The 21,813-nt window shown below is 35.0% G+C and overlaps 2 protein-coding genes across 2 annotated transcripts; both read left to right on the forward strand.

Moving 5' to 3' along the window:
* Positions 1-723: 723 nt before the first annotated feature.
* Positions 724-5,197, forward strand: LOC145797728 (mini-chromosome maintenance complex-binding protein-like). The gene is made up of 9 exons (XM_082885142.1): positions 724-777; positions 2,286-2,439; positions 2,893-2,954; positions 3,724-3,837; positions 3,928-4,035; positions 4,339-4,470; positions 4,537-4,758; positions 4,932-4,999; positions 5,083-5,197. Exons 1-9 carry the CDS (start codon positions 724-726, stop codon positions 5,195-5,197), a joined length of 1,029 nt encoding a protein of 342 aa, XP_082741268.1.
* Positions 5,198-8,805: 3,608 nt separating this feature from the next.
* On the forward strand, positions 8,806-21,130 carry LOC114309610 (TLC ATP/ADP transporter). Its single transcript, XM_082882552.1, has 13 exons — positions 8,806-9,218; positions 9,364-9,528; positions 12,578-12,676; positions 12,778-12,918; positions 13,028-13,096; positions 13,194-13,290; positions 13,415-13,517; positions 14,504-14,711; positions 16,014-16,127; positions 19,216-19,347; positions 19,557-19,637; positions 19,910-20,026; positions 20,414-21,130. The coding sequence occupies exons 1-13, from the start codon at positions 8,967-8,969 to the stop codon at positions 20,495-20,497; spliced, it is 1,662 nt and encodes a 553-aa protein (XP_082738678.1). The 5' UTR covers positions 8,806-8,966; the 3' UTR covers positions 20,498-21,130.
* Positions 21,131-21,813: the final 683 nt, after the last annotated feature.

Raw genomic sequence — 21,813 nt, forward strand, 5'->3', positions numbered from 1 at the left:
GATCGGTGGAAGGCTGGGATCTGGTTCTGGAGAAGGTGCACGAAGGAGGCCGATCACCCTGCTCCTGCGCGGTGCCGTGTAACGGTAACTTGGTTCGAAGCTAAGCAGCTTGTGGGATTCTCGTTCCTCGGCCGGATGACGCAATGCAAACCTTATGGCCTCCTGGTTTGCGTGGAAGTAATCCTCTACCAAGAGTTTATAGTCTGCAATAGGAAGACAAGTATTAGATCGGCAGTAAAAAGAACAATTTCAAAAAAAAATGATGCTGAGATGCTCACCAGCACTCCCAAAGGCTTTTCTTATGTACCAGCCCAGTATGGGTGCTTCGGTGTCCTTACCAGACACCCACAAAAAATCGTCGTTTTTGGTCTCTTTGTCTGGGTTACCTTCGATGAGTTTTGCTCGGCCTTTCCTGACGTTGAGATACCAGCAAAACCCATATTTATTTTTGCTAAGTGTATATTGATGAAATATCTCGGCGAGGCCGAGATTCAGACCCAGTAACCTATTCAGCGCAGCCACGCCATTTATTATTTTGTATGTATTGTTAGAGACTTGGGTCAGGCACAACCTAGTCTGCCTCAAAAACTCGCAGATCAGTGGTTGGACCAGGAAGCGCAGGCCTCCTTCCACAAAGGACACCACCGTGAAGGGGCATTTGTCCAGCTCACCCCAAAGAGTGTCTCATTTCTTGGCCAGCTCCAAGTGGACATCGTCTGGAATATGGTACTCTCTACGGAACTCGGCCAGCGCCCTAAGAGAATTGACCATGAACCGGTACTTCTCTATCTATCCCGGTTTTATTTAGTTGGGTAATTTTGGTCGTATCTTGGAAAGTATTTGGTGATTGTTTGCTCGAGCTTAGAGCCTCACCGATTGTAATGCTAAATGGGCCTAGTCGGTCCTAGTTTGTTCTGCATTATTAAGAAATAAGTTCAAGTATTAGCGCGGCATAAATTGCACGGCTCTTATGAGGAAGTTTTCTAGTTCGGCAAAGGTTCCTGGGGCGTTTGATCGGCTCATTCTTCTTATCTCGGTTCTACTATCTGGCCGACTTGGCCTTCCTAGATCGGTTCTAGCCCTCTACTTGCAGCTCGGTCTTGGCCTCAAGATAAGACCACAAACCAGTTTCTGCTCGGCTAAATCCTATTTATGGATCTAAAAGTTGGATTTTGCTCGGTCTTATTCAGGGTTCATGCTGTTCATTCTAAATGTGAAGTTCGTGCATTGAAACTAAGAGAAACGAGGGGCACGGAGGCCCCATTCGCGTCTTTAATTCCAGTTTCTCCTAATGTATACTAGTTTTACCCCAAAGAGGGGGCACTAGTAGGATACAAACAGCCCCAAACAAGAGCTCGAAGAACATAAATGGAGATGGTAAAAGAGAGGCAGAATAACTTACAGATATGGATGCCTAGCAAAGTCCCAGTCGTCCACGACCTTGTCTTCAGTCTTTGTGAGGACGAAGATGGTTAAAAACAACTCGAAGAGCAGCAACAGCAGTGATGGTAGAAGCTTGGAGATTTGAAGGCAAGAGCTTGGCTTGAGTGGAAAAATGAATAGTAGAGACGTGTGTGGCCTCTCACGTGTGTATAAAAAAAGGAGGGAGAAGCCAAAGGGCAGCAACCTTTTGAAATTTGCGTGTGGTGAAGACAACTGTGGGGCTGCACGTGGTAAAGCCACGTGGCATCGAAAAGATGGCTTGTCAATACGGCCGAATAATCATTGATGAGACTACTAGCGCAATCCTAGATAACCGAACAAATCGGATAGCTCGGTCAGAACAATAATCTCAATCACGCTCAACTCGGATGGGATTAAGGGGCAATTAAGAGGGAGATTTGTGCCGGTCAATATGGCCGAGCTACGGTAACGCGGGATATGATGATGTGCCTTGCAAGAACCGGACCGTGTTTAATCAAACTAAATCGACACGGTTCCCCGGCCCATTACGTGGGGCCGGGCAAGATTGTCGATCAAAATGTACAGACATGCATGCACCCAGCTGAGCTGACTCGACCTAATATTCGGTTGGATCCGCGGTAATGCATTAGGACTGAGCTGAGCGCAGTCCGAAATGAATTCGGGCCAAGATGAAGAATGGTATGCCTCACAGCCGGCCGGTTCAGACGAATCGACTTATCATAAGTCGGTCGTCCCAGTCATGGTGGCGTTTTCCCCCAAGGGATAGGTCGGTTGTGATAGATCGGTTGAGTGTGCCACCTGGACCAATGATGTGATGAGGGGGAAATCCACTCCTGATACGTGTCAATACCGTTTGGCAGTTTGACAAACGCTGTTTGGAGGTTTTGGCCTCTGTAAGGAGACTAGATGGGAGCACAGCCACCTATCCAGGAAAGGACAGCAGAGGTAGTGTGCCCATAATCCCTGAGGCTGCATGGCCAGCCAAGAAAAAGGAGGAAGGGAGAAATGTTGAAGGTAAGCAATCTATAGAATTCCTAACTCTCTCTCTCTCTCAAAAGTGCTCTCTTTCCATTCTTCTTCTTCAAATGTGCTGACTTGATCGTTGGAGGATTTATCCAGCAGCACACTGCCGGGCAGCTCACTGTCTTTCTGTTTTCAGGTCAAGCAACGTTACGTAAAGCTCGAGTTCAAGGAGTACGGAGAATGACGGATATTTCACCCCCGTACAATGACGAACTTTGATTTTTCATCATATTTTTTAGTCCATGATTTGAGAGAGAGACTCTCTCTCTCTCTTAAAAGTTTTACTTTCTCTCTCTACAAATACTCACTCAGATCGTCTCTAAATTACTCAGTAGCCTCCATACAATTGACTTGAGCTCTGAGGTACACCAAAGACCCACAAAATTATTTGAAATTATTTTCTTTTAATCAATCTTAATTTGTCACTTTTCCCTTGTCTTAAAGCTATCAGCTTTCTAATGCTAAATCTTTTTGGATTCGATTTTGGGTTGAATCGAATCAAATCGGTTTAATTCTGAATTCCCTATTTCTAAACTAGGTGAATCGTGCTTGATTTGTTCTTGTTGGCAGTTGTGACCTCTGTAGGTGTATGTTTTTCAGAGATTTGGATTGGTTTCACTCTGTTTTGTACTTGAATCGTGCTTGATTTGTTCTTTTGGTTTGTTATGTTGATGGAAACAATCAGAGATAAGAGATGTATATTTCTTTTTTCATAGCATCTACTTATATAGTAGTGAATTGGGCACAATTCTACTGATTATTTGCTTGAGAGAGAGAGAGAGAGAGAGAGAAGAGGAAGGGAAGGTGGGCTGCGGTGGCGAGGGCAGGGAAGTGGTGGTACCGTAGGTGAAGTAGGCCGAAGGTTGCCGGCTACAGGGGTCGCGGCAGTGTGGTTTCATGGTGGTGTGGGTTACCCACTGTTGCTTTCTTTCTTCTTCCCCCTTTCTGAGTTCTGTTCTGTTTTTTTTTTTTTTTTTTTAAAGTTGCCCCAAAACGACGTCGTTTTGGGGCGCTACAGTGAAGGGCTGCAAACAAGGGTGACCAAGGATCCGAACTCGAGAAACATAGCTTCAAAACATGTTTTGAGTTGTGTGTTTCATATAATAGAATAGATATAATTATTGTATTGGATTGCTCTGATTTGATAGTTGAACTGAATAAAAGAAGAGTGATTTAGTGCATGAGGCTCATGTTAAGTAGTGTCTCGGGAATACAAGTTACCTGTATTCTTGTTCTCATTTTTACGCTTTACTGAATAATTGTATGATAATTTAGGTGCCAATACTTAATGATGTGAGTGTCCGATTGATTCAACCCAATACTCTAGTTCGGTTCTGGGGAATGATACAAGACATGCTGGGAAATGAGTTCTATGTTGGCGCCTATAAGGTATTTGGCCGCTTTATATCCTGGTGAACCATCCTGTTCTTTTTATCCCTAAACTTTGAGCTTCTAAAATTTGTCTCGTGTCATTTGAAGGACGGAGCAAGATGGAGAACAAACACATTTACAGAAGTTTCTCAATTTCCCATGGATTCGTCTTCTAATATGTGGGTCTGGGAATGCCGCCTGCCGTATTGTGTTTCTGTGAGTTTTGGGTTTTGCTCCTTTTCTGCCTCTTGGTCTACTCTACTCTTAGCACACAGGAAGTCACTAAGTTTTATTTCAATTAGATGTGTATTTACGTTTAACTGTTATTGGTGGGGTATGCCAACACTTGATGAGTGGTATGTTGGAGAAACTTCAGCAGGCTTTACCCATTTAGTGAGCTTATTCAACTTTGAAATTTTTTTAGATCTTTTGCTGTTGAGCAGAATTTTTTTGGCCAATTGTGCCCAAAATATTGTTGATGATTGGTTTCTTAAGCACGTTAACTTTTCTTACTTTTAGGTCCCGGGGCAGAATTCATGGACTGAATCTTCATCAAAAGTAGTGCTAAATCAATGCGCAAACCGGACATTCCCGCAAAGGCAGAAGCCCCAGAGGAAGGATGATGCAGCCATTGACTACGTGGATATGCAGGTACTTTCCATCTTTCCCCCTTTTTTTCTTCTTTTTATTACATGTCAATTATTATCTTTCAATCAGTCATTTAAGAATCTTCATTTAGAGCATCTCCAGTCTTCACCAAGTTTGATAAATAAAGAGCTAAAAGTGAGCTCGAACCATTTTTATCAAAAGCTTGGAACTCATTTCCAAGCTTCAGTGGGTTCCTCTCAAAATTTGGATGCCGAAGCACTGAAAGCTTGGAGATGGTACTTGGCAAGTCTAAGATCATTACCACATTCAATTGCATCAGAAATGCAGAAGGTACGAGTTCACTTACTCCAATGCTCGTGCATTAGTTTTGTGCCTGTTGTACTGGCACCTTGATGTTGTGCTACAAGTGCCCTTGAAATGCAGGCTTCTAATTTGGGTTCGTTTTCAATGAAAGTGGAAGTTTGTGTCTATCCCTTGTCTTGATGAAGTTGTATGTGTTGCAGGTGGTAGAAGATGACTTGTTTGCAGCTAGGCAAGCAGATCGGAGCTTAGGCAGCCAAGATTTTAGCAGGTTAGTTGCAAAATGTATTATATATATATATATATATATATTTTGTAGTAATTTACGAGTGTTTTTAATTTTTTTGCTTGCAGATGGTTGACAATGGGCCGTTTAATGTCTGTGAGCTTTGGCGAAACTAGTCTGTCATTGGAACACTGGCAAATGGTGAAGGAACTTCAGAGGCAACGGAGGGAGAGACTCCAATGATGTATATATATATTTAGTTGGTAGGAATGGAAAAGGGTTGTAAATGATGCAAACTGTAGTTGCCCATATGAGGATCAGCTCCAAATTTTTATTTTGTAACTACAAAGATTTCAGAGCAATTGAGTTGAATCCATTTGTTTCTCCTCACTTGTAAAATATGGAACTGGATTGTCGAAATTGTAAGCATGAAGATGATGGATAAACCAGCTGGATTGTTGGATGTCCAAATGCTCTCAAACATTATTATCAACAGAGGAGATTGATGTAAGGAAGTGCAACAACCAATGTGGTTGGTGATGATACATCCAGCATGAAGGTGAAGCCTTTGACAAATTCTATGTGGAAAAAATAAAAACAGAAATAGTGTTTGGTACAGATGTTATTTCAAAACATAAAATATAAAAGCAAAAAAACAGAACAAATTTGATGGCAAGAAGGGGTACCAGATGAAAGATGAAAGATGAAAGATGAAACAATCAATTGTGGTTAGTTGGTCACTCTTTTATACTCTCTATTGTGAGGCATTACTAAAGGCAAATCTTTTGCCCTTTCTTGTATTGATATTGTAGTTGTTAGCGTTGGTTTGTAGTGAAAGTTGCCCAACGATTCTCTATTCTCAAAAATTTCTGTTTTCTTGTCATAAATCACTCATAACTATTAATTTTGAGATTCTCATATGATTCAATGATTATGAGTGATTTGGGACAGAGGGACAAGAATTTTTAGGGACAAAGGATCTTTGCTAGTGAATGTTTGATATAATTTCCTTGAGATTGTAAATAATCTTTTATCCACTGACATAATAATAATAATAATGATGATAATGAAATGAAAAATTATTTTCAAAACGAGTAAATTTTTTTCCCAATTTTTTTTTGTCCAAAATTTGAAAATTGTTTATATTTTGGAAAAGATTAGAGATTTTATTTATTTTTATCACATTGGGTGTGCAAAATCAAATTTTAAAATAAAAACAAAGGCTGTCATATAAAAATAATTTGGGCATAAAAAAAATAAGTGACAACGTTACCAAGTAAGTAGTGTACTATATATAATAAAATAGTTTTAGGATAATAAACGAACCAGATAGATTTGAGTTGATTAAATTTTTGTTATATTGAGCTAAAAAATTCAACGGGAGATTAGCTCGACTTATTAATATTAATCAAATTTGAGTTCGGCTCAAAACTTGACAATGATTTTTTTTTTCAATTATTTATATTAATCAAATATATATAGGGAAATTTTAATATACACCTTTTTAAAAATGATGTACTATATATACCCCTAATTATGTTTTTTTTTATTTTATTTATAGTTATGACCAATTTTCTTCTTTAGTTGATAATGATTTTTTTTTCAATTATTTATATTAATCAAATATATATATATATATAGGGAAATTGTATTGCATCTCTAGTTATGTCATTTTTTCTTTAGTTATGATATTTTTTAGGAATTGGCTTCCCCCAAATCCGTGATTGGACTAAAGGGTGCTGTTAGGCTTATGAGGGCCCACCACGGGTCTCGTTTCAATAATCTGAATCGTTTCATATATAGAACTCATCAAGTATAATATGTTTGTAAAAAATCACGTTGATCAAATATCAATAACTATGCCATCGGATTTGATTTTTGTCAACCGTTTATTTTTTCACCTTCTATTTTTTTATATATAAAACTGATTTGATCATGCAGTTATTGATATCCGATCAAAGTGATTTTTTACAGGTAAATAGTACTTGACAAGTTCTACACATCAAACAATTCAAATTATCAAAATAGGACCCGTAGTAGGCCCACATCAGCCCAACAACACCTTTCAGTCCGTGCCAAACCCTATTTTTTGGGGCAAATTACCCACAAGTCTATTTTGAAAAGTGTGTATTCTACTTAATTCCAAAACCTTTTAGATAGACTTAAAAATCCTATACACATTCATTTTCTCCTCTTTTCTATATTTTGCTTCTTCTCTTTATCTCTCTTTCTCTGATATTGGCGACGACCACGATGATCACGCCCACCATTGATTGGGGTTCATAGGCAACCACCTAGTACCAACTCATTTCTTCACGCTCACCGATGACAAAGAAGATGAGTAAATTTACTCAAATCTAATGAGTAGATTTACGTTACATCCGGCTAGATTTAAACTAAAAAATAGTTGTCGGAGTATAAGCATCTCTTTATATATATCTCTTTCCTTCGATCTCTCAGTTTTAATCCTCTTTATTTATTTTTTTTTCTTTCTACATTACACATTTTTATTTTTTTGTTATAATAGAGAAAATTTTCAAGTTTTGGGCAAGTTATTTTCGAGTTTTCATTACAGGTGGTGAAAACTATAAAATTTTACAATTTTAGTATTTTTGGGTGCTGAAATGAATCATTCTTTAGAACTGTAAAATTTTACAGTTGTATAACTTTTTTAAAACTGTAAAATCTTACAATTTCATAACATGTTTTTTAGTTTGATTAATAAAGATAAATACTTAATAGAATCATACTTTGAAACTGTAATATTTTACAGTTTCAAAACTTGTTTTCAGTTTGATTAATATTGGAAATTATTTGTTTAAATCCTACAAAAATTGAAAATAACATATATATATATATATATATTTCCATTATTACTGTTTGTTGTTCTTAGTTTTTTTTTTTTCTTCTTCTTTCAATTTATTAATATTTAGCACATTTTGCTTTGTTTTTTTCACTTTGATTTCTCAGTTTCTTCTTCTTCTTCTTCTTCTTCTTCTTCTTCTTCTTTTTTTCCCCTGCAATATTCTAGACATTCCAATAAGTCTCCGATAGTATTATTGATGTCTAGCGAACAATCTAGATATTCTAATGACTTCCGGTGACGTTCAGAACATTATGGCGATACTTCGGCGAATTTCCGATGATATTCCGGAGACTTTTCAGTGATGTTGAACATTCTGGTGAGTCTCCGATGACTGTTTGACGGAAGTCCGACAGTGGTAGGATGTAGTAGTGTCTTTAAAAAAAATATAAAAAAATAAGATTTTTTGGTAACAATTAAAAATATATAAGATTAATTAATAAAAGTGTTTAGTTTTGAGACTAGATGGATTTTAAACTTTATGTATGAGACTTATCAGTAATTTTTTTTTTTTTTTTTTTAAGTTATGACTCAAAGAATTGAAGTTATGCCATTTTTACTTTTAGTTATAAAATGTGTGCACTATAGTATTTCCCATATATATATATATATATGAATGTATATATATGTATTAGCCATATATATATATATATATATGTATATTATATTTATGTTAATTATACAAATATATTAAATATACATATTTTATATAATTTAATATATTTAATATAAATAATATAGTTTTCTTTTTTAAATTGAAATAATATTTTTTTCTTATTATTATTTGAATAAAAAATAAACTCAGCGTATTTATTAACAACCTAAAATTCTGATTCATGCTTGAATCAAGTTGAGTCGAGTTTGCAAACCGTTTAATTATTTTATAATCTTAAAATAGATAAATATTTAAAAATAAATATATTTAAATAAAAATAATTTAAAATAATTAATATAAAATATAACTTATAATCCAATACAAGTGAAAATTACGACATGAATACGCGTTAGACAGATGGGTTTATTTTAGAAGTGCAGTAAAATAGAGGGGTGTATTTAACAATAAGAAGGGGTTTAATATACTATTGTGTGAACGATTTAACAATTAAGAAGAAGAAGAATATTAAAATAAAAAGAAGAAGAAAATTGCTGATGCCTGTTGACCTCGTACCTAGAAATGCCAAGAGCAGGTTTTACGATCACAAACTCCATCAAATTCCAAATCCAAATCCATCGTTCTCTTCTTCCTTCTCTCCGATCCATTCATTTGTCACAAACAGAAAACAAAAAGAAGAAGAAGAAATGATGAACAAGTCTCGCATCGAAGCGATCTTGTCCCTGTTCGTCAATGTTCATCCTCACGAGACCTCCGCATTGCTCTATTCCGCCTCCTGTTTCTTCTTCGTAATCTCTCTCTCTCTCTCTCTCTCTCTCTCTCTCATCAGTGATGTGTTTGGTTTCTGAGAATGTCTCAGGAAATACTTAATTGTGCTTTTTAGGTATTTCTATGCTTGTTGTAATTATTATTCTTCAAATTTTTGATTTACAGATTTTAAGTGCATACTTTGTGGTTCTTCCATTACGCGATGAAGGTGCGATATCATTAGGGTTAGGTAATCTTCCAGGGCTTTTCGTGGGTTCCTTAGCCCTCACACTGGTTGCTGCCCCTGTTTCCACTCTCATCTTTTCGCTGCCCAATCTTTCCAAAGGAAAGGTCAGGATTATCACAACTTCCGTAAATATAGTCCACACATTTAAATTTTTTGGTCTAATTTTTGGGTATATATATATATGTATTTTTTTTTCGGGCTTACTAGTATTGATAGTGGCATGGTATTGATAATTATGCGCATCATATTGATTATTGAATGTCTTTATACAAAGTTGTCTTAGGCTCGTTTGTCTCGACGTAATTTTACACACACACACACACACACACCAAAAAAAAATCTTAAAAATTGATTTTACACAAAATAAAATGTTTTTGTTTTTGTTTTTTGGCATTTGGTTAACCCTTGAAACAAAAATATTTTTTTGTTTAAAAGAGAAATTTTGATCCAGCACTCCATGATGGGTTAGGGTGGGTTGGCCTTGTTTGAAAACAAACTTTTTTAAGTAACTTTTTGATTTTTTGGCTAAAATATAAGATAAAAAAATTAGGATGTTTGGAATGACTTTTTAATTTTTTACAAAAATATGTATAAAAAGTAGAGAGAAAAGAGAATCTTTGATTTTTTTGATATAGGTTGTTGGCTTTTTGATTTTTAAGCTAAAAGATAATGTTGCCAAACGAGACCTAATAAGCTTTTAGCTCAGGCTAAAAAATGTAACATTCAAACTCTAATAATTTCATTTTTTTTCTCACAAAAGTCAAAAAACTCTTCTCAAACGAGGCTTTTTTTTCCCAAGCTAAAATAGTCAAAAAGTCAAAAAGCCAACTCATATCCCAAACGAAGCAGGGTCATTTATGACTTTTTAGTAAGCTAAGATGAAAAAGCCAAATGTGTTGAAAGGATAATGAGTGATGACTTGGAATTTTTAAAGGTAAGGTAAGTCATTTTTGAAAAATGATGTAAAAATATTTTACTTACTTTTTGTTCAACCAAATAACGAAAAATGACATCAAAACAACTGGAGGCTTAATGAAAGTGCTACAAACATGTCATGGGAAGATCATTTTTTTAAAGATTGGATATTAAAAACATCAGGTATACAAACACTACAATTTTTGTACCAACACCAACTTTGTTCTAGTTTCTTGTTGAAGCAAACCCCATTGGTATTTGTTCTAAAGAACAAGGGCTAATTAATAAGTTATTCTATTTAATTAAGGGAAATTGTTTGAGACTCACAAAAAGCTTTCATAAGTTGACCCACAATGATATGATATAAATAGAATAACTTGTTCTAAAGAACAAGGGCTAATTAATAAGTTGTTCTATTTAATTAAGGGAAATTGTTTGAGACTCACAAAAAGCTTTCACAAGTTGACCCACAATGATATGATATAATAGGTGTCCACTTTTGATTTATTACACAATCAATGATATAAAGCTCAACTCTTTTGCTGCATAAATGTGGGTCTCAAGCATTTCTGTTAACTAAGAGATTAAACAATCAATAAGCTAATTAAATTGTTGAAGCAAACCCCATTGGTACTTGTTCTAAAGAACAAGGGCTAATTAATAAGCTATTCTATTTAATTAAGGGAAATTGTTTGAGACTCACAAAAAGCTCTCACAAGTTAACCCACAATGATATTGTTAGGTTTTTATTCTTGGCAATTCCGTTTGACAAAACTCCTTTCAGTTGTATTTGTTTTTGCACTTTTTATTTTAGTAAGGCTATGGGTTTTTAGATGCGAATACGATCCGAATTATGCTTTGCAGAGAAGTTTGTGATGTTAATATTTTCAAGATTGTCACTTCGTTGATTATGACGGAGATTGAGCTGCCAGGTCAGCTCGCGGGGGTCGAGGGGGTAGCGCCCCTTGGCGAGTCTGGGCCAGCGCCTAGGCAGGGTCGAGGGGCAACGCCCTCGAAGCAAAATGCAAAATTGCATTCGAAGTTGCATGTCCGCCCTTGCTCGCTCGAGTGAAGGAGTTCTCGCTCGAGCGAAGGATGCGTCCGTATAAAAACCTGAAAGAGATGATTTTATGCTTGAGCGCAGGGTGTTTGGCTCGAGCGAAGCCACTTATGGAAAACACGAGTTTTTGGTTCCTCGCTCGAGCGAGAGAAGCTTCGCTCGAGCGAGCTTCGCAGTCTCAGATTTCTATAAGTATCTGTTTTAGTCCAAAACTAGGATTACTTCTCCAGATTTTCTTCTTGGATATTAAGGTTTATATTTGGGGATATTTTGCTAGTTTTCTTTGATGTTTTGATTGAGTATTCAACTCATGGTTTAAAGAGAGTATACATCAAAGGATTATTTGTTTGTTCTACACAAAAGAGAGAGTTGTTCTTCGGTGAATTCTGAAGAATTTGGGCTTGAAGCTTTGGTGGATTCTGAAGTGGCTCATCGTCAAGACAATTCCGAGGTGAAGACGGGGTTGGAAGAGGCACATAGGGGTTGGTTCAATTCGGACGTGGATTCGCTAGGTAATTGAGAGTATACCTGTGTAATTCCTTTATATCTTCTTAGTGGATTGTTTTGAGGCGGTTGCCCGTGATTTTTTTATCACAATTGGAGGTGCTCCAATTGTGGTTTTTCCACGTTAAAATCGTTGTGTCGATTTGTCTTGATTGTTTGATTGTGATTGTTTTATTGCTTAAAATTGATACATAATCACAAATCAATTTCTAGGGGATTTCTAGATTTTTTTAGATATGATATAATAGATGTCAACTTTTGATTTATTATACAACTAATGATATAAAGCTCAACTCTTTTGCCGCATAAATGTGGGTCTCAAGCATGTCTGTTGACTAAGAGATTAAACAATCAATAAGCTAAAATTATTACCAATTTTTTCCGTGTCACATTGAAGATGAGTAATGTGAAGGTCTCATCAACAGACTGAAAAATTTTAAAAAGGAATAATTGCATATAAGCCTTTGCGTAATGATCAATGCACAGTCAAATGATGTGTGGACTGAAATTGCACTTCAGTAGTAATGAGGTCTTCTTTCTATCATAAGTTCCATACAATTGACTGTTTTCTCTTTTTGATTATTCATTTTCTAGAATACAAAGCTGACCATCAGCAGTGGGGGTTTGTGTTCTTTTACGTAGCATCGTGTAACAGTGTCTTTTTGATATTTCAGGCCTTGGTCTTGATACACAGGTTTTTTGGTGTGTCTCTTATTTTATTTTTCATTCTATGGCATTCTTCTTCGCCTGAACATACACTTTCCAATTTGAAGGTATGACAAGAATTCCATGACAAGGAAATCTTTTATTTATCACACTGGCAATTTAATTATGCTTCTTGTGTTGTTTGACCCTATAATTTTTCCATTTCTAGCGTTTGATTTCCATGTCCCCCGCTATAAAAGAAGAGCTAAAATTTGATGTTAATCAAGCCACTCCTGCATATTCTGAAGGTTGGGGATGGGGTGACCATGGATGGTTTTATGTCTCAGTCAGAATAAGTTTGTTCCTTTGGGTATGACGGTATTTATTCATTGGGTTGAGCTACTTGCCGTTGGTTTTTGCTGTCAATTACTGTTAATATTTTCGAAGTTTAGCTGCTATAGGAATTCTTGCCTTTGCAGGTTGCTCTGCTGAATCTTATTACTATCTCTTCAACTTGGGCTAGAGTAATTGATGTGATGGACAGTGAGGTCTGTATGCTGCCGTGTGGTGTTTAGTGACTTTTTGTGGAGCGCTTAGTGATAAGTGCAACTTTTTGTGCATAATTTAACTCTGTTTGTTATCCAGTCAGGTTCAAGATTGTTTGGGTTTGTAGGTGCTGGTGCTACACTTGGCCAGCTTTTTGGTTCATTGTTTGCCACAGGAATGGCCTGGATGGGACCATGTATGCATGCTTTCTTCCTTTATTTGGAATTCAGGAGTCCGTAAACAATTGTTTTGCTTCCTTCTTATTTATTTATGTATTTATAAAAAAAATTTGTTTTTCTTTTTTTTACTCATTTCTTCAGATTTACTCCTAGTTGCTGCTCTGTTGATGGAACTTGCTTCACAGTCATCAAAAAGGATCAACAAGGATATATCCCATCTCTCTGAGGAATTGTCTCCCATGAGGTCAGTTATCTGTCATTTCTCTTGTTTTTTTTCTTCTTCTGATGGTGACTTTTGAGATTCATGTTAATACTTTGGTCTGTTTCGTTATTGGAAATACAAAATTGGAATCTGTAATTAGGATGGAATATAGTTAGCTATTTATTTATTTTTTTAGGTAAATTGGGATATGGGATTTAAAATATTGAAGTTTTCTTTTGCTAATTACATTTTTCTTGGTTCTGTGTGCGCATGCATGTTTAGGGATTACAAGATTACTATTATAGATTGTAAATACAACTGTAACAACTGTTGTTTGATTTATCTTTTGATTAACAGACTTTAAAATATAAATGAATGATTATATTAAAAAAACATGGTAATTTCAGACAAGAGGTATGTTATATAACAATTTTGTGACAGTCAAGATTTTTGCATATATAATGCCTGAAGAAGCTCTAAGATCAGCTACTTAATGGTTTGCTATAATCTTATACATGTGCAGTATATAAAATTTTTTCTTCTCTTTTTTGAGGTTGGGATGGTACTTAAGGCAGTAGTATTCAAAAGCACTTATTCAAGCATGCATTTTGGGGAGAAAAAGAAAAAGAAAAAAAGAGAAGATAAATTCACCAAGTACAAATTTGTATGTGACCATTTAGATATACAATATGTTTTGTTTGGTTTTGAAGGCTTTCAAAAGGTAGCACATGTACTGTCTAATCTAATATACGTGCTTTTCAATTATTTTCTTTTACATTAGCGTTTACAATCTCCATATATTGCGCTGGTATGCAGAAAATAGATGTTTGTCAGAAATATTTTATGCTGAGAATATATTGGTTCCCTTTGGTTGAACTGCTAAATGTGTCTATATTTTTAATAATGTACTTGATTGATCCTTTATAGTTTTTTGGGTAAGTAATGATCCTTTATAGTTGAAAGCTATTTGGAGTGACTTTAAAAGCCAAATTTCCTTTTTTTCTTGACTTAGTTCTTTTGGCTCTTAGGAAAGCTGAACTTGATCAACGTAATGAGGATGGACAAACTGCACATACACCTAGAGGATCTTCCCCTAAGTTCTCCACTCCTGTGGTGAAGCCTCATCTTTGGGCTATATTAGATGGAGTTCGGCTTATTTTGTCCTCAACATATTTGTTATATGTGTCATTATTTCTGTGGCTGAGTGCGGTCATCTCTTCATTCTTTTATTTTCAGGTAAGAATAGGCTTCATTTCAAAATTGCTCTTTCTGTTTTGTAGTTTGTTGAAGTTTATAAAGCAGCCTCTTAATTTATATTGTTAATTTTGACTGGGTCACATGAAGATCATTTGTTGTCTTATAATTTTACTAAGCACTTGCACTTTCACCAAAATTGCACTTTGGCCCCTTCAATCAACCCCTTACACTTTAGGTCAAGTTGTAATGTCACCCTTCTGTACATACGGCGTTAATGAGTTTGGCATGACTAAAATTGGCAGAAGAGCCGTACATGACATTTTTTTGAGAACACAATTTAAAGTGGATAGACCAAAATTAGATTTATGGCGAAAGTGCATTGGTGCTAATGAGGTGGGAAGATGGTTGATTTTACGAATTTTCCCCAAAAAAATAGAACGTCTAGCTCATTGTCATGTTAGACATACGTATAACATTGCAACTTGACTTTACGTGTAAGGGGTAAATCATCACAATTGAAAGTGGAAGGTTCAAAGTGTGATTGTGGTGAAAGTGCAGGGGTGCTAAGTGTAATTAATAATAATAAAAAATATCATTTGTTGTCATATAAAGTTCAAGTGTATTTCTTGTTTCTTTTTTATATTTGATCTCAAAACTTGTTATCAATGGATTTGTTTATATGGTTCTAGCAATTACAGAGACCAAGACAATATTATCTATGATATGTTCTAAAATTCCCCTTCCATTATTGAACCGTTACAAGACACGTTAACGTGAAGTTACAAACTTTTTTAAATCTTCATTTTACCTTTGATTAAATCAAACACAGTCAGATGTAAAATATTAATTATAATTGCGCCGCTCATATGTTGTCATGTGTCACCTTAAGCCCCATCACCATCAATCTCCTCCTCCCTCTACCAGTACATCTATAAACCATGATTAAGAAAATTGCAGTCCGGATTATATGATCCTACAATCCTAGATTGCCCAAATGATCCAAATTGGTATAAATCAGTATTATAACAAAATTGCAAGTAGAATCATATAGAATTGCAAGTCAGATCGATCCATACCCAAACTCCCATGACTGTAGTAATAAGAAAAAACCAAAAGCGAAACAAATTGGAAAGGGACAACTAAGTTCACTATCATGATCCTTGATGATTTCACAACCTTTCGCTTCTATTTAAGGTAACAATATGGAATTTCTTCTCCAATTTTAGAGTTTGTATAGAGATGGTATTAAATTGCATTTTTTATTCTTTTTACTAAGATCGAATTTTGTATTTGAATATTTTTTTCTTTCCTGCTGACTCTCTTCTGTCCCATAAACTGCAGAAAGTAACTGTCATTGCTATGACTGTTGCAAGCCCTGTTGGCAGAAGAAAATTGTTTGCCCAGATCAATAGTTTTATTGCTATTTTTATCCTTGCTGGACAACTTACTTTAACGGTATGCTTTACTAACGAATTTAGTACTTACAAGTTACAAGACATTATGTCAAAATGTTTGCTTGATGGGATATCTGGTAGCTACTGGAAGAAAATGACACCTTTCTGCCCCAATAATGTTGTTTAGTTTCTTCACTCCCAGTCTGTGCACTGTCATGGTTTAAAACTACTACCTTTTTATGGTATCAATTTTAGTTTATCCTCCAAATTCAACTTGAACCCCCTTCTTTCAAGGGAACTTCTGTGTCATTGTGCTTCACTTTGTAATACTCCTTGAAGGCTATATGTCATGACAAACTTGTCTCCCACTCTTGACTATGATCTTTAATGTATATGTGTTTTTAGGCTTTTTAAGCGGAAGTCAAGTTTCTGCTCTAACATATTGCTGCATGAAACCCCTTGTGGTGTAATTTTGAATGTAATGAGATAATAATGGTCATTTCATTTCTAAATGAGGGGGAAGTAGGGCAAATCCCTCTCTGCTGAAATTATTGTAGGAATCCAGCTTGTATGGCTTCCAACTTGTGCTAATTACTGGCAATTAACTTGGAGTAAAGTACACAAATAAAATGTAGGACTACGGTAGAGCCTTAGTGCAACTCTATTGATATAGGACAACTTTGAGTACTCAAAATATGGCACATCCAGCATCCTTGTGAATGTTCTATGGTGGGAAAAATGTTACGTAATGTATTTAGAGTTAGGGTTTTTGAATAGTAGAAGGAAGAGTGCATGGTTTGTGGATGAAGAGGAAGAACATGCTTGATTTGCAAACTTTTAGCTTGCATGATTTTATGAGAACTTAGGGTTTTAAGGGTTTGGACAATAATTAAGTGCCTGTTTGGTAACTTTCTTTCTTCCCCCCACCAAAAAAAAAAATGAAATTGGAAACAAAAATGCTTTTGACTAAACTGTGGGTTATGGAATTAAATCAACGGTCAAAGATAGCGAAAGAGGTTAGTGTTTATTAGGTCTTATGTGGAAGAGTGTTGATGCTGACTTTTAGATTGTTATGGTAATGTGAATAGTGCCTTTCTTGTTTGCTGTAGGTTTTGGTTGTTAGGTTTAAGTCTTGGTGTACGGATTGATTGGGCTAGCTAAGGATTAAAAACAATAGCTTTTATAATATGGATACAGATCATTAGGTGTCGAAAAAATCACAAGAAAGGAGGAGAAAACCAAAGGCTTACCTTCGGAAGGTTTAAGCAAATCTCATACAGAACACAATCACAAATTTTCCAAAGCTCAACTCCTATTGCATATATAGATCACATAGGTTTATATTGGGTTGTTTCCAATTCTACTCCAACTATGACTTCTAATCCTACTCCAACTATGACTGTGCTTCCAAGTAGAAAATTTAAACCAATTGGGGCTAAGCTTAGTTGGCCAAAACTCTTGCATCTTACTAGAAGGCTAAGGGTTCAAGTGTTCCTCCTCAGGCCGCAGCTTCTGATGTACCAAAAAAAGTAAGAAATTTTGACCTTTTGACAACTAAGTAAGATGATTCCAAACGTAATAAAAACGTATGTATAATCAAGGGCGATTGTACAACCAAGGGATCAAACACCTTGGAATTTATATACTCCCTCCGTCCCAAAATATTAGTCCCTTATTTCATTTTTCGTTGTCTCAAAATATTAGTCCATTTTCAAAAATTAAGGAATAAAATAATATAAATTTACTATTTTGTCGTTTTAAATTCATTAATAACACAAAAAATACAATTATGACAATTGATATTCCTAAAAAAATGTACTATCAAATGGTAATTTTGGAAAATTAATATTTTTAAAATATAATAATTGTGCTTTTAAAAAAAGTTAAATTTCCCAAAAGGGGCCATTATTTTGAGACGGAGAGAGTATATATATATATATGTAATTCAGCCCAAAGCATTATGTTGAACACCCTAATCCACTTTCCTGAACACCCAGCCCGCTTTCTTAAACACTCAACCCAACCCAGCCCATAACCCTGTAATCATTATGGGGGTGTTTGGGAAGAAAAAAAATAGCCTAGTTTAGGCTAAAAATCACAAAAAGACAAAATAGACTAAAATAACTAATAAGACAAAATATCACATCAAACCCATAATCATTTCACTTTTTCTCTCACAAACATCACATCCAACCATAAAAAAATCCAATCATCTTCCCAAACACAAAAATTTTAGCTTACTAAAATAGCCAAAAACTAAAATAGTCTACTAAAATAGTCACTTCCCAAACGAGGCCTATATATGCTTTGTGAAGTGAACAAACAGCATGTTTTGGAGCTTTGTTTCCTCAGCTTGTGCAAAGTACCTCTTTGACAAAATTATCCATGTATTTATTTCTTATCTCAAATCTTATGCTTAATTTTGTTCACAATTTATTGACCAATTAAAAACTTATTTTATAACTTATGGTGCAAAGAGAAATCCGACTCTACAAGAAAAAAAATTTCATTTTATTATTCTAGTGATAAAAACAAAATATATTTAAGTAAATTTTTGTATCTACATTTTATTTTTTGAAAAAATGATATCAATATATTAGAGATTTGTTTTATCTATTTATTTGTGTATGATTTGAAAAGTCTAAAACAATTAAATTTTTGGATGTCTAAAAAAAAATTCAAGGAGTACCCACTTTGAACACTCTGAAAAAAATTTCTAGAGTCGCCACTGTATAATGACCCATTTTGTAAGTTGACCCAAAGCAAGAATGAATGTAAATAACGATCCTAAGCACTTGGGCACTTTCTTTGGACCAAAAAGGATTCTTGATGATCATGGGACCCATGGTTTTCGTTTTGGACTTCCAAGATCTATTATACTTATTTTGCAATAGATGTGGCATCATAGATGCTCTGCTGCTCTTGTACAAAACTCTGCTGGGATGGATTCCTGTCATTGAACTTATTAGTATTTTTTAAGAATCCTTGGCCAATATTCAGAGTGTATCCTTTCCTTGCAGTTTCCAGCATCATGTTTTTCTTTATGCACATGTATTACATTTCCTTCATTTTTTTTTTTTAAGTGGGAAGATTGTGTATTATCATTTTATTGGCTTTTCTACCTGTCAATTTGTTTCTTTCGATTACAGGGGCGCATACTTACTGTTGCTGGTGTTACTGTAGCAATATGCTCTGCTCCATTTGTTGCTTTTGTAAATTTGGTTTCTGTAGCTGTGTGGCCAACATGGATTGCAGTTGCCATCTCTGAGACCTTACGAAAGGTTTGTCTTGTATAATTGCTTGATTTATGTATCTATCTTTATATTTTGGTTAGACCATGCTTTCTCATCTAGCAGGCAGCTATTTCAGAGAAATCCGTGGTTGACAAAGTTAAAATCAACTGGGTTTATGACAAGGGGGACTGAATCAAAGGTCATTATGTCATTGTAGCGTCAATGATCTTACAGTTTGCATTCTCTTTGCTTTGCAGGTGGTTACTTACGTTGTAACCAGACCTGGGAGAGAACTTCTTTTCACGGTCGTCTCACAAGAGGAGAAATACAAAGCTAAGGCATGAATTACTTTGTTCCAGTAGATTTTAACTTTCTTTGATTATTGGAATCATGGGCTTGTCATGTTATTGATGTCGAAATTTGTGATGTTTTATTGCATGAATGAATAACACTTCTTTTCTGTTAATTCCATAACATTGTTTCATCGCAAGCCAATTTATGATGTCACATTAGATATCTATATAGAAATTTTCTTGCATATCCAAAATTCCTAGTTATTGCAATGCCATATACATTGAGTATGGCTTACCAAACACAAAATGCTCTGCAGGTATGCATAGATGTAATCGTTCAAAGGCTTGGAGATGCTACAGCAGCAGGACTCTACAAGCTCCTTTTCAGCACTCTAAATGGGAAAGCATCGACAGTTTCTCTCTATGCCCTGCCAGTATGTATAAGTTGTTTTATTCTTGATATATTATGTTGTTTTAATTGATAACTTGGTTGTAGTTGCTTAATACCTTGTTTGTGTCAACATATTTTGTTGATATTGTGGTTATGTGGTATCACCTTGCCATGTGGTATGATCGCATCTTCTCTAGATTATCTCCACATTGTCATATGTACATCTGTGCCAAAGATTAAATCACTTTGCCAAACACGTCTGCTCAAATTTTGGATGTGCATTCAGTAACCTAGTCATCAGGAAAAAAAAAAAAAAAAAAAAAAGGCTTCGTCTAAAAAATGTGGGTCAACATAAGCATACATATTACATATCCTTTTTCTTTCTTGTGGGTCAACATAAGCATTCCTTGTCTCTTTGGTTTGTTATCAGGTCTGCTTATTGTGGTTATTCACGGCATTTCATTTAGGCCACCGCCAAACAGAACTTGCAAAGCTCCGGCCTGTCTCCACCTGAAGTTCTCTGGGAGATTGTTTTGTGTACAGTTTGATATAGAGAATATTAGGCCCGCTAAATCACAATTGTCTGATTATAATGTAACATGATTTTGAATAATCATATAATGTTTAGTGTCTGGAAGAGCTCATTGTCATCCCATAGTCCATACGTACTTTACTGACAAAACAAAAAATTACTAAGTAGCATTCTCATGCTGAAGTGCTCTTTTAGGTATGCATTCTTGGTGTGTGCTACCTGGCTACCTCTTGTTTGGTCTGCTGTTTGTGAAATCTCTCTCTCTCTCTGGGTTGTTGGACATTGTGAAAGCCATCTTATCTGCTTTCCATTGCATTCGTGTCTGGGAAATTTCTTGTGAATCATATTCAACTTTATGCACAAGGCTTATGTTAAAGTAGGATTTAGTGACGGCAAGATGTACACAATTCAAGGCACTAAGGCCGTGTTTGTTTAGGCGGATTAGATTAGGTTGAATTAGCATTTTCATGACTAATAGTCCTAAGATTACGAATCTTTTTAGATTGTGTATCTTATCCTATGTTTGAATTGAGTCAGGATTATAAGGAGGGATTAATAGTTCAGACTTTGACTTATTTTTTCAATTTATATCACATTCTCTTCTGTGGGATTAAATAGTTTATTATATGTGGGATATCATATCCGGATGGATTGTTAACTCGTACTTCAATTGTTTAACCAAATATCGGATTAATAATTTTGTTGGACTATTAATCCAATTTCAAGCTCATATCTGTTTAAACAAACATGGCCTAAAGGTAACCTTTTATCGTTCAGTCAAGTCATCCAATCTAAGTGAAAAAAAATGTCTCTGGAAGGTAGTAGCTGCGGTAGAAAAAAATTATAGTCACCACCACTCTGGTTTAGGAGTTTTTAAATATAGTTTTTTGGGGCTTTTTGGGTGTAGAGCTTCAATAATGTTGTACTTGCAAGGACAAGTCTTTGGTGCCAAAGATTTCTCTTCCAACTACTGTTTGATTATCCAGTTTTTAAAATTAGATTTTGAGTTTTTAATTTGTATTTTTGTTATTTTTAATGAATTTTTTAAATATTTTGAACAAATATATATATATATATATATATATTTTTATTCTTTAGATGCATTTAATTTAGATGTATTGAAAAAGTAAAATATTTGTGGAGAAGTTTTTATAAAATTCAATAAATACAAAAAATATAAAAATGTATTGAATTTATATATATTTGTATTTTGTAATAGTTATTGATTTTTTAATTTTTTTTTAATACAAATTTCGTACTTTTTGAGTACATTTAGTTTAGATGTATCTAAAATAAAA

This window comes from Camellia sinensis, chromosome 8 (assembly GCF_055761805.1).
Source record: "Camellia sinensis isolate YWXY chromosome 8, ASM5576180v1, whole genome shotgun sequence".
Lineage (NCBI taxonomy): Eukaryota > Viridiplantae > Streptophyta > Magnoliopsida > Ericales > Theaceae > Camellia > Camellia sinensis.

Coding starts and splice junctions, on each gene's coding strand:
- LOC145797728 (XM_082885142.1), top strand. CDS start 724: ATGGTACTCTCTACGGAACTCGGCCAGCGCCCTAAGAGAATTGACCAT. Junction 778..2,285: donor AGAGAATTGACCATGAACCG/GTACTTCTCTAT, acceptor ACCGTTTGGCAG/TTTGACAAACGCTGTTTGGA. Junction 3,838..3,927: donor TCTATGTTGGCGCCTATAAG/GTATTTGGCCGC, acceptor TGTCATTTGAAG/GACGGAGCAAGATGGAGAAC.
- LOC114309610 (XM_082882552.1), top strand. CDS start 8,967: ATGCCTGTTGACCTCGTACCTAGAAATGCCAAGAGCAGGTTTTACGAT. Junction 13,518..14,503: donor GAGGAATTGTCTCCCATGAG/GTCAGTTATCTG, acceptor TTTGGCTCTTAG/GAAAGCTGAACTTGATCAAC. Junction 16,128..19,215: donor CTGGACAACTTACTTTAACG/GTATGCTTTACT, acceptor TTTCGATTACAG/GGGCGCATACTTACTGTTGC.